General features: G+C 32.4%; 2 protein-coding genes across 8 annotated transcripts; both read right to left on the minus strand.

Moving 5' to 3' along the window:
* Positions 1-2,625: 2,625 nt before the first annotated feature.
* Positions 2,626-7,554, minus strand: LOC110610539 (U-box domain-containing protein 52). Of its 6 annotated transcripts, none has more exons than XM_043955483.1 (8): positions 5,628-7,554; positions 5,443-5,555; positions 5,236-5,357; positions 4,939-5,141; positions 4,373-4,836; positions 3,879-4,307; positions 3,047-3,805; positions 2,626-2,953 (listed from the first exon to the last, which is right to left on the minus strand). In XM_043955483.1, exons 1-8 carry the CDS (start codon positions 5,830-5,832, stop codon positions 2,888-2,890), a joined length of 2,361 nt encoding a protein of 786 aa, XP_043811418.1. In that variant the 5' UTR covers positions 5,833-7,554; the 3' UTR covers positions 2,626-2,887. The 6 variants fall into 6 exon arrangements, with proteins under 6 accessions (XP_043811418.1, XP_043811419.1, XP_021606197.1 ...); XM_043955484.1 differs by having other exon boundaries at positions 4,927-5,141; positions 5,451-5,555; positions 5,628-7,553; XM_021750505.2 differs by having other exon boundaries at positions 4,939-5,138; positions 5,628-7,553.
* Positions 7,555-11,467: 3,913 nt separating this feature from the next.
* LOC110610562 (U-box domain-containing protein 35) lies at positions 11,468-15,165 on the minus strand. 2 transcript variants are annotated; one of them, XM_021750539.2, is made up of 8 exons: positions 14,799-15,165; positions 14,604-14,716; positions 14,400-14,521; positions 14,091-14,308; positions 13,543-14,000; positions 13,049-13,477; positions 12,188-12,946; positions 11,468-11,944 (listed from the first exon to the last, which is right to left on the minus strand). In XM_021750539.2, exons 1-8 carry the CDS (start codon positions 14,992-14,994, stop codon positions 11,879-11,881), a joined length of 2,361 nt encoding a protein of 786 aa, XP_021606231.1. In that variant the 5' UTR covers positions 14,995-15,165; the 3' UTR covers positions 11,468-11,878. The 2 variants fall into 2 exon arrangements, with proteins under 2 accessions (XP_021606231.1, XP_021606232.1); XM_021750540.2 differs by having other exon boundaries at positions 14,091-14,305; positions 14,799-15,164.
* Between the last annotated feature and the right edge of the window lie 1,364 nt (positions 15,166-16,529).

Here is a 16,529-nt window from a genome sequence, read left to right on the forward strand (position 1 = left end):
GATATGATTAAATTGTATAAAATACTAAAGTTATGTAAATTTTTCTAAATTTTATCACATGGCATTTTCCACATAATGAGTTTGCTTTTAGCTTTAAATTTCACATATAATAAGTTTTTAATTCTTTTTTATTTTTATTTTTAAGTATCATTATTATCATTCATATTATTTGTTATATTTTTTAGTAATTGGTTGTCGAACTCAAGGTGTTTTTGGTCAAATTTTTATTGCCAAAGAAGTCACTGTGCTGCAAGTTCCCAAGGCTAACCACATGCTGCATATTTAATACCAACCAACAAGGCTAACCACATGCTGCATATTTAATACCAACCAACAAAGCAAAAAGAGCACAGGATACAAGCATCATCACAAAACTAGATGCATCGTGCATCACATCATCAGCACAAAATCTTTCAGCGCTTTACTCCCTCGGTTTTCAAGCAGAAAATAACAACAAACTTCCTTTCAAATCTTCCAATTCTAATTAATAGAAAAATTACTGTGATAGAAATAATAGCTTTTACATAATGGCATTTCAACACCCCAACAGTAGCAGTAAAGGACTTGAAGCTGCAAAAAGATCAAAACTAGTTAAAGCTACAGCAGGCATCCCATCCCAAATTAGCTACTGAACTTACTCCAATCCATCCCACTTGCATTATTTTCCCACATTAGTTTCAATTTAACTGCAAGGTTAATCTTCCTCATAATATTTTCAGCATCTGCATTTTTTTGTTGGAAAATCAATAGACTCCTCTCCTTCCATATATGGTAGATAGTTGGTGTCAACGCTACCCTTCTTATCGAGGCAACCAAAGCTTTACCCGTTGCCTTTTTGGTAAACCAACTAATCTTCCTTTATCCTTCTTATCGTGTCAAACTCAAGGTACGTTTTGTGATTAAATTTATTATTTAAAATTACTTTATCATTATTCTTATAAAAATTAATATTATATATATGCACAACACGATTAACTTAATTTTTTAGTTTAAAATAACATAAAAGTTTATAAATTTAAAATTTTTACCATTAAAAATACTAAAATTATTTTTATTAGTAAAAAATAATAGTATATTAGATGATGGCTCATTTAACCCTTAAATAATAGTACAGAGACTTAATTAATTTAAAATTTTTGAATTGAGTTTATTTGGTTTTAAATGGGTTTAATTGAATTTGTATCTACTTATACGAACCGATCTATCATATATTAAAATAAATTAAAAATATATAATGAATTTTTTCATAAAAAAATAAATAAAATATACTTCAATATCTCTTAACTCCATTACGTATAAGTTTATCTAAAAAATTTTTAAATTTATAAAATTATTAAAATAACTAAATTATAATTTAGCTCATTAGTTTATATTTTTTTAGTCATTGAAATTTTAAAAACCAACAAATTAGTCTATATGCAACTTGATTCCTTTATTCCATTCCCAATTTACTCTCTATATGCAATTTCATACATTTCAACAATTTATTCTTTATAATTTAAAATACATATAATAAGTTAGTCCTTAAAAATAATACAACAATGGTGATTGAACTGTAATTTTTCCTTATAAGAACTTAATTTGTGCTTTTTTTTTTAAAGAAAAAGTTTAAGGACTAAATAGATGGTTTTTAACCAGAAATAAATTATCACCAGTACATTTTCTGGTATTTTTACAACATTTATAGAATTATTGTTTTAATACTATTAAAATAACACTTTAGCAGCGTTAAATTTATTTAAAAAATTATTATTTTATTATATATAAAAACATATTTTAATAAAATATTTATTATATGTCTATAATTTAATTATAAATTTAGTCGCGCTTTTTATTCTATATAAATAAAATAATTAAATCGTTATCTTATATTTATTAGCGGAAGCGAACTGAAGTTTTTTTTGAAATTATAAAGAGATTGAAAATTAAAAGAATAAAATTTAAGAGCTTTCAAATTTTACTCTAATATACTTATTATCTGTTAAACTTGTGCTCTAATCTATAATAACAGAATATAATCCAGAAGTTAAACAAAGTTTGTCCAAAATATATATATATAATTTTACTACACAAAAGAACCATGTTATAAATACATGAACATATTTATAGAGAAGATAGTTTATGACATAGTCATTCGAACACTATGCACTTTAGAAGAATTAAAAGAATGGATTTACAATCCTAAGATTAAGCAATTCAATAATAAATAAAGTGGTTTAATTCATTTCCAGTAAATAATTTATTAATTATTAAGAGATAAATATTTAATTATTTTACAAAAAGTTTTTAACTTAAAGTTTGAAGAGCAAATTTTTTAGACCCGCCATACATACTATTTTTAGATTTCAATTAAGAATCCATAAAAAAAAAAAACTTTGATACCTGATTGCAAAATTACATATAGAATAGCAGAACATTTTATATGAGTTAGTATAATACCCATGTACACAATGAAATTCTAGTGTGAGGTGACCCAACTAATCAAATATTTTAATATTCTTTTAAAATGTCTTAAAATTACATTAATTTCAATTAAACAAAAACTGAATAATTGAAATTATATATTAATAAATTGTCACTTTGTATAAAAATTCAAGTTTACATTGAAAGCTTAATTATAGCATATATTAAAAGTAATAGATTATTATTGATTGGAGCCTACCTATTTTCTAATATTGGTGAAGACAAGAAAAAAGAATTTTGGCAATTCAAAACCTTGGCTAATTTATAACAGAAAATCACAATTAAGAGAATACAAAATTTAAACATGGTGTCCATGCTGATCAGTAACCCTTGGGACCTCTTCTTGATTCTCTGTACATTGCACATAGAGCTTATTCATGCATGACATCATTTTCTCCCCCCCCTTCCCCTTTTAGCTGGCCATTCATATCTGTGATTCAACAATATTTGAAAGATTTCTTGAGCTTACATCAGATAAAACTGCATCGCTCTGCCAAAAAAACAACAACCAGCCAATAAGCCGTTAGTAGGTAAATCAAAAATGAAACACTACTAATTAATTGCTTTAGCATTTTGGACTTACTAGCTGTACAGAAACTTGGCTAGTGTTGGTGGAATGGCCAGGACTGTGAGTGGGCAATTCTAGATGCATGTTTTCCTCTGCAAGTTCTCTCAACCTATTGAGTTCTGGCAATATAACCTTGGCAAGGTCTGGTCTATCTTTCCGTCTTAGCTCTGCGCACTTGAGTGCTAGTCTTGCAAAGCACTTGGCCTCTTCAATTGGCCAATCGGGGACTGCAGGATCTACCATCTGAGCAAAAGTATCTTTTCCAAGCGAACGTTCTACATGATGAGACAATCCCATCGGGGGTTTCGCAGTTAATATCTGTAGAAACATGATCCCTAGAGAGTATATATCTGACTTTATACACAGCATGCCTGTTTGCTGATATTCAGGATCGATATAGCAGAAAGTCCCCGCGGTGGAAGTCATGCGATATTGGGTTACGTTGTCAGCCACCTTTGGTGGCACTAGCCTCGCCAACCCAACATCACTAATCTTGCTCACAAAGTTCCGGTCAAGCAAGATGTTGGCAGGTTTCAGATCGCGATGCACTAGTGGTTCTGGTTTTGCTTGATGCAGGAACAATAATCCAGTTCCTATTTCAGCTGCTATTCGGAACCTCATCTGCCAGGAAAGCGCTGGAGTATTTCCTCGTCGAAAGAGCCGATCCTCTAAGCTACCGTTGGCCATGTACTCATACACTAAGCATCCATATTCTGGACAGGCTCCCAGGAGAAGAACCATATTAGGGTGTCTAATGCAACTAAGCACCTCAACCTGCAAATGATCATGATCTCAAGGTCAAATATGTACAAGAACCTCATGCACATGTAGCTTCCAGACAACATACCTCTTGTTGAAATTGCGACCTTCCTTGAGCTGCATCTGGACGTAAAACCTTAATTGCCACAGGTGTATGGTCTAGATAACACTTGTATACAGGTCCATAACCTCCCTCCCCAATCTTGCGAGTTCCTGAAAAGAATTCTGTTGCAGCTTCAATCTCGTCTATGGTATACTTTCTGTATCTGACATCTGAATGTGCGAGAGCATCAAGTGCCTTGCTTTTCTCTGCTGATTCTCTATGTGCTTTTTTTTCTGCATTAACTCTTTTTTGTGCTTCAATTTCTGCTATCCTCTGAGCTGCCTCAGCAGCTTCAATGGCTGCTCTGGATTTAGCTTTCTCCTGTTCTACAATTGCCAATGCAGCCTCCTCAGCTAGTCGTGCCTCTTCTAATCTCCGCTCTTCTTCCATTTTCCATAGCTGCAACTCTCTTGCCTGGAATGCAGTCGTTAGTGTATCATAAATTATTCTGAAGGTGGAATAGAAAGTTAGACTGGTACCTTTTGTTTTGCTGTGAGTGCTTCCTTACAGGCTGTACTATACATTTCCATGGTTTGCTTGAGCTCAAGCTTTAGCCTTCTCATTTCATCTTCCACGTCATCAATCGGCTGTGATGCTGTGGAGAGCCTATCACTCTCGTAAGACATTATTGACAACTCTGATGGAGGGCCAAAGTCTATTGATTTCCTTCCATACTGCATGGACTCATAGCTACAGCTGCTGTCCATGTCAGAGACATTGGACAGGCGATTGGTGGTGCGACCTACTTCTGCGGCATCGTAGAAGGCAGGAAACAAGCGGTCAACACTTGGTCTGCCAGAGCTGACAAAAGAAATATCAGTATCTGGAACAGAGAGCTCCCCATATGATTTGGCATTGTATCCTTTCCTAGTGAAGGGGGACTTGAAGAACTCAGACTCATCACTGGATCTTCGAGGTGGCTCCAATGGTGGCCTTTCAGAACCTGATACATTAAATTCCAGGGATATATAAGCAAGAGATATCAACAGAAATGGCAAGGGAAAAGAATGCTAGTATGCAACAAATTAATGACCTTTTCTATTACATGGGATCTGGGGAACTGGCTCCACAGGAGCTGGTTTTGTACTGCCTTGATTAAAAAGTTGGGTATGAAGAGGAGAGGTAGCAGGAGCAGGGCGAGAGGCAGATCGTGTGGATTGAATCTTCCCTTTGGATATGACGTAAACAGTAGAAAAATCGGGTGCTCCCTTTAAAATGCTACCTGGCACATCTGTGACCTTGAATCTTCTGAGGAGAAACTGTAGCTAGGTAAAGAAAAAGATTTTTTTTGGGGGGTGCAATTTTTATAAATGGAGGAATATTATTCAAGAGAGGTACGTGCCTAAGAAAGCCTGTTTTGTTGGAGGCACCAACAATTAAAGTCTCAATTGCTGCGTGAGAAGCATATTCAATTATAGCTTTTGCAATGTCTGTGTCTTCGAGCACCACATCTTTGCATTGAATCTGGTGTCAATGGATTGAATCTAAATTTACAAATTCATTCTCTCTCTTTTTACTAAGAAAATACAATGAAATTAAAATCATTTACATCTTTACGTGAACAAAAGCAGCGGAATGGAAGGAACAGCTCCCTGGTCTGCGGATCTTGGTCCCTGCATGCGAGCATACACTCTGCACTGGCATCTGAAATTCGGTTTAGCCCTGAAACCAAAAACACAAGAACTTTGAGAAAGATTTCAATGTCGTAATATTAAATGTCTGAGCGGGACGTACTCGGGGTAGAAAGGTGATGTGAGGAACCCTGAGACGAGGACTTGACTTTAACATGGATTAGAATAATCCCCTGTCCTCGCTGCAGAACATGGTCAATTGCCCATTTTAAGGCATTTTGGCTGCTTTTGTCCTTGTCTACTGCGACAGCAACTAATCCATTTCCAGATCCTTCCCTTTTCTCTGCATGGGTTCTCGCCATCCACATTCTTAATGTGGCCCGGCGTAACTAGGTACTGCTGGTTACTTTATTTCTTGTTAAATATAAATAATATGAAAAAAAAAATGTATATACAGAAAACAAAACACCTTTAGGATCTCTTCTTTCTCTCCCTAGACCAGGAGGACGAGACAGAGAAAGAGAGCCCCCAGTGTGCGTGCTTCAATCGTATGTCAAATCATCTGTTTTTTGTTCTTCGATTCGGCAACAAAAAGAAGAGAGCCTTAGTTGCATCTTTCCTAAATTAGGGGATCAGAACTTTTTCTTTTTTTAACTGTTCTTGACTTATTCAAAGCATCCATTTCCTCCAGTGTCTCCTAAACTCCTTAATTACCGGCAATGGCAACGCAATGCATTTAGTGGAAGCCCAGCATTGGCGGGCAGTCGGGTCAGGTGCTTAGACTTTGGAAGCTCAGAGATATACTACTAATCAATTCTGCTAGTGTCCGTAACGGATTATGTTGCTTTGCACTAGAGTCCTTTAATTAAATAGATGCAATTCTTATAATAATTAATGAATGGCGATGAGAATTCGTGCTATATTATTATCACTAGTATCAATCTCCTCAGTCTCTCAAAAAACCAACAGGCTCTCCTATAATCCACACGCCATATTTGGAGGATCTTCAAACAAGCAAAACATTGCAACAACCCCTTGATCAAGGAAACCAAGGAGACAGCACTACCAAAGGATCAAATTCACTAGCTCAGCTACAAGCAAATTATCACTCTACTCAGATAGTCAGATTAGGTATATCATGAGGCGCTTTACCAGTTTTACGCCTTCAAATAAAGCCCAAAGCTCCGTTATTAACGAAAACAGCTCTCCCAATGAGCAACACAATACTGATAAGTGATTATATAATTTTTCTTTAAGAAAATAAACAAATTAGAAGTCAACTATATTGTTGCCCCTAGTGAAGGAAGCCGCTAATACCGTGGCAATTATATATCAAAACAACTTTTTTTTTTGTTATGACTCTTGTCCGTCGCTAACTTTTTGTGACAAAATTTGTCCTGTCGCTACATGTCGAAAATGCCCCTTTAGATATGCAATCAAAGATAATTGAATTTCAAAAACCCAAATACTGAATTTACTTTTTTACAAACTAAACAAAATTGAATTGAACCAATTTATTTTAATTTTCCATTTCTCAGCCGCAAACTAAAAAAGCAAATATTACATATTAGAAGAATTGAAAAAAATAAAATAAAACAAAATCCTTCTTCCTTTCTCAAAAACAAAGAACACAAGCAGCCCACCGTTACAGATCACATCCACCATTACAGATCATAAAAATAGAAAAACTAAATAAAACTAAATTCTTTAGATTTCAAGAAAATCCATTAACACATCTCAAAATGAACTATCAATATTATCTTAAAATTACAAAATCACAAACAAATGAAAAGACAAATAGATCCAGATGCACAAGCAAACAAACCTCTTGACGCTAATTGGCCTTGCCGACTGGAATCCCGACTCGCAACTACGATTGGCTCATAGCAGCAGCGCCCACTTGCAGTAGACTTGCAAATACAATTAGCTCGCAGCAATAATGACTAGCTCACAACAACGCCCGCTTGCAACAGACTCGCAACGACTGGCTCGTAGATACGACAACTAGCTTGGGGTGTGTCGTTCGACCCTCCGCAGTGGACCCAACTCAGTCATGCAAACCCACAAATCCCATTCATGCAAGCAGTGACTGACCTAGAAATTTAAATTAGCGAATCTAATCTCGATTTTCAGCAAAATTTTTAAGTTTATTTATTTTACAAAATTTTTTTTTTAATATAGATATTAAAAATAAAATTTATATATATAAAATTTTACTAGTTAAATGAATTTTCTAATCTAATTTTTTTTAATTTAAATAGTTTAATTTATTACGACTATTTAATTTTATCTATATTTATAATTTATTTTTTAAATAAAATTAATCTAACTCATAATTTATTAAACTCATTTTTTAAAAATTTTTTTCTATATTTAAATAATTTATGAAAATATTAAATAATCTAACTATTATTCATAGTATTTTTTTAAAAAAATAAAAATTTATTTTTCATAAATTTAAATAATCTAATATAATCTAATATATAAGTTTAATTGCATAAATAAAAATAATTATTATTAATTATTATTATTAAAAAGTGATTGTAAAAAATAAATATAAATAATTTAGCTTATAAATATTTTTAAAATGAAAAAATATTAGCATATTTTGAAGTTGAAATATCAAAGATTAAAAGTTAATTTTTGAATTGAAATAGAATAGAATAGTTTATTGTATAAAAATAATATTTAGTATTGTGATTTTATTTATCTTAGAATGATTATTAAGTTTATAAATTTTAAAAATTTATTAGTTCTTCTTTATATTAAAATTATACGAATAAAAACATCACTATATTTTAAAAAGTTAAGTTGTTTAGTAATTTATTAAAAAATTATTAGTAAAAATTTATTTAAACTTGGTAAAAAAATAAATAATATAAATATTTTACAATATGCATATTTAAAATGATATGAATTAAAAATATAAATATTTAATATAGGTAGTGATATAATTTTTAAATAGAAATGAATTAATAAATTTTTTTAAGATTTAGAGATTTAATAATAAGTTTTTATTTATTTATTTAGAGTTTAAAAAAATTAATTGAAAACACTTAGATAATTTAAAAAATTTCAAAGACTAAATACTAAATAATATTTATATTTAAAATTATATGAAATAAAAATATAAATATTTAATATAGATTAATGGTATAATTTTTAAATAGTGATAAACTAATAAATTTTTTAAAAATTTAGAGATTTAATAATAGTTTTTATTTAAAATTTAAAAAAAAAATTATCTAAACGCATATTGATAATTTAGAAAATTTTAAAGGATCACATCGTATTTAAAATTATATAAATTAAAAATATAAATAGATGAAATAATACATTTTTAAAAAATTTAATAATAAGTTTTTTATTTATTTAAAATTAAAAAATTATCTAAATAATTATAAGTAATTTAAAAAATTTCAGAATGTTCATGACCCTTTATCCCACCCTGAATCCGTCGATGCTTGCAAGGAAGAAAATGGAAAAAAAGAGAAGGGATTGCGACTCGAAAGTAGAAGAAATAGTATGGGATTGTTTTGTAGATGAGATGAGGAAAAAGGAGGAAGGAGATGAAGGGCTGTTCGTAGTTTGAGCTACGGAGGAAGACAAATGATCTTAAAACGTAGGGCTGTTCGGTTTAACGGTCATATACATTTGATAGATATGATATAGCTAATAAGCGACTAAAACATTTTAAACTTTGTTAAAATATGTAAAATTTATGTTATTAATATGTAAAATAAGGAATAATATATATATATATATATATATATATATAATTAATAATTTATTATATAATATACACAGTATTAAAAAATATAATTGCATATATAATATAATTTTTTAATGTATATGTGTATTTTTATAATATTTATATTTATTTTATAAATATATATAATTTATTAATATATATTAAAATTTATTTTATTATAAAAATTTATAATTAATAATTATTAAAAAAATAATTATTTTGAAGGAGGCTAAAATGGTTCAGGTGGCATGGCATTTATATTTCGTTGCTTGGCAACCAAGTGGTTTAGGATGAGTAACTGCCAACACAGATGGTAATGTGAATTCTCATGATGGAGGTTGTGTTGGAACTATTTTGGTCGTTGGTTTGGTAGTTTTACGCTTGTTTTGGATAGATGTGATTCTTTTGAAGTGGTCGCTAGTTTAACGGTTTTACGCTTGCTTTGGATATATGTAATTCTTTTGAAGCGGAGTTGTGGGAGATTTATAGTGTTTTAAGGTTGGTTTGGGACAGAGGTAGGAAGAAGATTGAATTACAATCAGCTGCTGTGGCTTTAGTGCAAAGAAAAGGTCAATGAGTTTTCAGAATTGCTAATTTATTAAGAAATATCAATAGTTTTTTGTAGTAAAATTGGGAGGTGAAAGTTAAAAAGATTTTTAGAGAAATTAATAGTGTTGTGGATCATTTTGCGAGATTAGCAGTGACAGGAGAGACTGAATTTGTGTGGTTGAATAATCCTGCTAAATGCAGATTGTATTGAAATTGTTTGGTCTAAATTAATATAATTGAACCTCTCCCTCCTATAAAAAAAAATAAATTTGGTTAAGTTTATTAACTTTTCACTCAATTAATCAAATTAAATTAAAAAATTAATTTTTTATAAAATAATAAAATCAATATAAAACTAAACAATAAAAAATGTGAATTAAATCAATTTATTCGATTTAATTGTCGATTAAAATCGAGGTCCACCTCTAGTTATAGGTATGCAAATTATATTATTATATTGTAAATTAATTAAAACACTAATTAAAATATCAAAACCAACGCTATTTATTCATTAAAAAAAGAATTTTTTTTAATTAACACTCCTTATACGTTAATTAATAAAAAAAAATAAAAACAACATGTTGTGATAATCTAATTACAATAATAAACCAAGTTTATCATGTTGTGATAATCTAATTAAAATGTTTAAATATTAGTATAATTTGCTAAACTTTCAGAATTCGTAAAAGACTTATCCAATTTTTTAATTAATAAATTGTTAATTCATATTTAAATCTTGGTATAATTTGCTAAAATTTCAGAATTCGTAAAAGGCTTATCCAATTTTTTAATTAATACATTGTTAATTTCATATCACGATAATAAATATTAAAATTAATTGTAAAAATTTTATAGTAATATTAATTTTATTGTTATATAAATTAACATATAGTAATAATATAAATAATTGATTAGTGATAAAAAAATACAATAATCATGAAAATGATGGATATTAATAAAAAAAATAACAGCAATATTTATTTCGTCAATAATTTTTTTTTATTGCAAAATAGATGCAGCTATAATTTTATAGTATCTACCTATAGCCTTTATATTATAAATACTATAAACTAATATTTTTGGTAGTAAAAATTTTTTGCTTTTAAGCTCTATTGGTTTTAGGAAAATAATTTTTATTTAAAAATTATTTTTTTATGAAAAATATTTTCTAATAAAATAAATTATTTTTTATTGTTTAATTTTAATCTAAAAAATAAAATATATTAATATAACTTATGTATAGAAATTTTAATAAGATATTCAAAATGCAAAAAATAATTTTTTTTTTCAACTAACTTAATTTTTCTGGTAATTAGGAAAATAATTTTTGTTAAATTTTTCTTGAATATCCCAAAAAATAAAATTTATTTTTCTTGAAAAATTATTTTTATCAAACAAACGGAGCTTTAATTTTATTATTTTTTTTATAGCGATCTTCCTTGAGTTGGATTTGTAATTGGTATTTTTGATATACTGGTTTGCTATTTGAGTTTTTTAACTATAAAAGATTGTGTTCATTATAAATCAAGTTGGGATTTATCATTTAGGTCTATATAAATTTAATGATCAGGTGGGTTATATATATATATATACATATCGAACAGTTTTGTATTGGTATAGAAATCATATGTATGAGAACTTTAGGTCAAATTCAAAATTAATTTTAATTTGATTTTGCCAACTAATAAGTGAATACCATCTGATAAAATGTATAAATTTCTAATATATCGTACCATAAATGCAGATCTTCATGCCTGTTGCTACCTATTACTAGAAATGTCAATTTTTGTCTCAATTTACAAATTTAAGCTCTTTGCCAGCCTCTTCCTCGTAGTACTTATCTTCTATGTTTGCGAAGATGAGAAGAGAATTGGTAATTCAAAAGCTTTCGCTAAGTTAAAACAAAGACCGTAGTTTTTTTTTTTTTAGAAAAAAAAAAAAGGAATAAAATTTGTTTTTTTTTTTTTTTTTGGAAAAAATCATGTCCATCCTCATGAACCTTGGGATGTCTCTTGATTCTCTGTACATGTTGGGAAATAAAAACCTTTGCATAAAGAGGTTATTCATGATTCAGATAAATCATGAACACATTTTCCCCCTTTTAGCCGGATCAATCATGTCTGTGATTCTACAGTATTCGAAGGATTTCTTGAGCTTACATCAGACAAGTTTGCATCGCTCTGCCAAGAAAATAACCAACCAACAAGACGTTAATGGGTACAAGACTAATTAGAAATTAATTTCTAAGTATATGTAACTTGATTAGTGTGTGTTCAAGTTCAGTGTGTTGATATACTCATGCATTTGTTATTAATTTTGATTCATGTCATTAATAGGATTCATATACTGAGTTGATGTGCTTGTAATCCTATAAATGCCTAACAGAAACGAAGTGTTACTAATTGCTTTAACATTATACTTACTAGTTGGACAGAAACTTGGCTGGAGCTGCGAGAGTGGCCAGGACCATTGGTTGGCAATTCCGGACGCATGGCTTCTTCTGCAATCGCTCTCAACCTCTCGAGTTCTGGCAATATGACCGTGCCAAGGTCTGGTCTGTCTTTCCGTCTTAACTCTGCACACTTGAGAGCTAGTCTTGCAAAGCACTTGGCCTCTTCAATTGGCCAATCGAGGACTGCTGGATCTAGCATCTGGGCAAACGTATCCTTATCAAGGGAGCGGTCTACATGGTGAGTCAACCCCATCGGCGGTTTGGATGTTAATATCTGTAGAAACATGACCCCAAGGGAGTATATGTCTGACTTTATGCCCAGCATGCCTGTCTGCTGATATTCTGGATCTATATAGCAAAAAGTCCCGGCGGTGGATGTCATGCGATATTGCGTCACAGTGTCAGCCACCGATGGCGGTACGAGCCTCGCCAACCCAACGTCACTAATCTTGCTCACAAAGTTGCGGTCAAGCAAGATGTTGGCAGGCTTTAGGTCGCGGTGCACCAGTGGCTCTGGTTTTGTTTGGTGTAGGAACATCAATCCAGTTCCTATCTCAGCTGCAATTCGGAACCTCATCTGCCAAGACAGAACTGGAGTGTTTCCTCGTCGAAAGAGACGGTCCTCTAAGCTACCATTGGCCATGTACTCATACACTAAGCATCCATATTCTGGACAGGCTCCCAAGAGAAGGACCATGTTAGGGTGTCTTATGCAACTGAGCACCTCAACCTGCAAAAGGTAGTGATCATAAGTTGAACATATAAACAGGCGCATTCGCCCTTAAAAAACTTTCTAAGAACTACCTGCACCTGCAAGCTGCAGACAACATACCTCTTGTTGAAATTGCGACCTTCCTTGAGCTGCATCTGGACGTAAAACCTTAATTGCCACCGGTGTATGGTCTAGATAACACTTGTATACAGGTCCATAACCTCCCTCCCCAATCTTGCGAGTTGCTGAAAAGAATTCTGTTGCAGCTTCAATCTCCTCTATAGTATACTTTCTGTATCTAACATCTGAATGTGCGAGAGCATCAAGTGCCTTTTTTTTCTCTTCTGATTCTTTATGTGCTTTCATTTCTGCATTAACTCTTTTTTGTGCTTCAATTTCTGCTATCCTCTGAGCTGCCTCAGCAGCTTCAATGGCTGCTCTGGATTTAGCTTTCTCCTGTTCTGCAATTGCCAATGCAGCCTCCTCAGCTAGTCGTGCCTCTTCTAATCTCCGCTCTTCTTCCATTTTCCATAGCTGCAACTCTCTTGCCTGGAATGCAGTTGTTAGTGTATCATAAATTATTCTGAAGGTGGAATAGAAAGTTAGACTGGTACCTTTTGTTTTGCTGTGAGTGCTTCCTTACAGGCTGTACTATACATTTCCATGGTTTGCTTGAGCTCAAGCTTTAGCCTTCTCATTTCGGCTTCCACGTCATCCATCGACTGTGATGCTGTGGATAGCCTATCACTCTCGTAAGACATTGATAACTCTGTTGGAGAGCCAAAGTCTACTGATTTCCTTCCATACTGCAAGGATTCATAGCTAAGGCCACTGTCCATGTCAGAGACATTGGAAAGGCGGTTGGTGGGGCGACCTACTTCTAGGACATCATAGAAGGCAGGAAACATGCGGTCAACACTTGGTCTGCCAGAGCTGACAAAAGAAATATCAGTATCTGGAACACAGAGCTCTCCATATGATTTGGTATTGCCTTTCCTAGTGAAGGGGGACCTGAAGGACTCAGACTCATCATTGGATCTTCGAGGTTGCTCCAATGGTGGCTTTTCAATAGCTGATCCATTGAGTTCAATGGATTTATAAGCAAGAGATATCAACAGAAACGGCAAGGGAAAAAAATACGAGTATGCAACTAATTAATTACCTTTTTTATTACTACATGGTATCTGGGGAACTGGCTCCACAGGAGCTGGTTTTATACTGCCTTGATTAAGAAGTTGGGTATGAAGAGGAGAGTTAGCAGGAGCAGGGCGAGAGGCAGATCGTGTGGATTGAATCTTCCCTTTGGATATGACGTAAACAGTAGTAAAATCGGGCGCTCCCTTTATAATGCTACCTGGCACGTCTGTGACTTTGAATCTTCTGAGAAGAAACTCTAGCTAGGTAAAGAAAAGGAATTTTCGTGGTGTAATTTTTCTAATGAGAAGGAAAATTATTGAAAAGGGGTGCGTACCTAAGGAAGCCTGATTTGTTGGAAGCACCAATGACTAAAGTCTCAATTGCTGAGTGATTAGCGTATTCAATTAGAGCTCTTGCTATGTCTGATTCTTCGAGCACCACATCTTTGCATTGAATCTGTTTGTCAAAGGAATTGTGTTTAAATTAACCAATTTCTTTCTCTCTTTTACAAGAAAACTGTGAAATTAAGACCACGTACATCTTTACGCGTACAAAAGCAGCGGAATGGAAGGAATAGCTCCCTGGTGTGGGGATCTGGATCCTTGCACACCAACGGACACTCTCCACTGGCATCTGCAATTTGGTTCGCCCCTGAAACCAAAAACCCAACAACTTTGAGAAAGACTTTTCATATCTGAATAAATATTAGTGTTTTGAGGGGGACTGCGCATACTCGAGTTAGAAAGGGAGTAACCATGAGAGGACTTGGTTTTGACGTGGATCAGAACAACCGTCGAACCTCGCTGCAGAATGTGGTCGATTGCCCATTTCAGGGCATTTTGGCTGTTTTTATCCTTGTCTATTGCCACAGCCACTAATCCATTTCCATATCCTTCCCTTTTCTCTGTTTGGGTTCTCGCCATCCACATATCTTCAATCTTGCTTTCTGTATATATTGATTTCCTTGTTTCTTGTTTTTGTTTTTAAATATAAATAGTAAGTAAAGACTAAACAGCTTTAGGATCTCTTCTTCCTCTCCCAAGACCAGTGGGACAAGAGAGAGAGAAAGAATCCCTGGTTTGCGCACTTCAATTGTCTGTTAAGTTATTTGTTTTTAGTTCATATATTTGGCAACGAAAAGAAGATAGCCTTAATTCTAAATTAGAGGGCCGGAACTCTTTTTTTAACTGTTTTTTGACTTGTTCAAATCACCCAATTCCTTAAATCTCTCCTCACCTCCTTAATTACGGACTAGTGAAATGCAATTACCGAACGCCCATCATTGGCGGGTAACAGGTCAAGGTTCTTTGACCTTGAAATCATTATCCATTACAATCTATTTATGAATACTCAGATTATATATACAATGTACATGAAGAATCCTTGCTTGGGAATTTTTGTGTGAGTGTGTCTGGTGGTAATTTCTTTTAATCACGAACTTACTTGATCGAATTTCTACCAAACCAAACAGAGGAGGTTTGTTTATAGAAAAACCTTGTCTATGAAGAAGCCCCCATAGATTCCTGCCAAGTTCTTTATTTTTATTTTAACTTTTGCTACTCTTGATAAAAGAGCAGTCGGAACCAAACACATTTTCTAAGATTTGTAAATTTTAAAAACTTCTCGTTACCTTAAAAAAATCTTTTCCTAAACAAAGGTCAGTAAACCCCCTCTGTGATTGGTATCCAACCACGTATTAAATGCCATTGACGTGGACCCGTGATCTTGGCAACCTCCCAATCACCTACTAATCCGCATGCCAGCAGCATAAACATTTCGGTTTCAAAGTGAATTAATTAAATGAAGAAAATAGCTTTGGCCATCTTGGCTGCATGAAGCAACGAATATATAAAATATTATTTGATGAGTTGCAACAACGAAGAAATCGGAAAAGGTCCTTGTCTAGTTCTCTTTATTCCTGACTTGATTGAAAATTTGAAGCTTCTAGTAAAAGGCTTTGAGTGTAGAGGACTCACGGGATAAAGCCAGGTTTTTAGTTTTTACAGCTTGTTCTCGGCTCCTCATATCATTCAAGTTGCAGATGGAGTTGTTCACTAATGTTCTCTTTTCTTTTTTCTTTTTCTTTTTTGGTAAGGAGTTCACTAGATGTTTCTTTCTCGTCGGAAAAGAAAGAGGCATTAATTTATATTTTATTATTAAATTAATTGCTGAAATGGTTAGTCATAAAGTTGTTATTATATATGTAAGAGAACACATAACTAAAAATGGGAACAAATTATCCAAGTAATTACCACCACATTTTTGCACTTAGCATATCATGACTTTTTGATTTAATTAATTTTAACTGTCTCTACTCATTTTTAGTAAACAACTTTGCCTTTAAAAAGTATGTATTAATCAACCGATACCGTTTAGGAATATAAGGTGGTTTCTTCTTCATAGAAAGGCATATTAAGTTTTTGGAAAAAAAAAAAAGAAAAAAGAAAGGCATATTAAGCTAGCT

The sequence above is a fragment of the Manihot esculenta genome, chromosome 3 (genome assembly GCF_001659605.2).
Source record: "Manihot esculenta cultivar AM560-2 chromosome 3, M.esculenta_v8, whole genome shotgun sequence".
Lineage (NCBI taxonomy): Eukaryota > Viridiplantae > Streptophyta > Magnoliopsida > Malpighiales > Euphorbiaceae > Manihot > Manihot esculenta.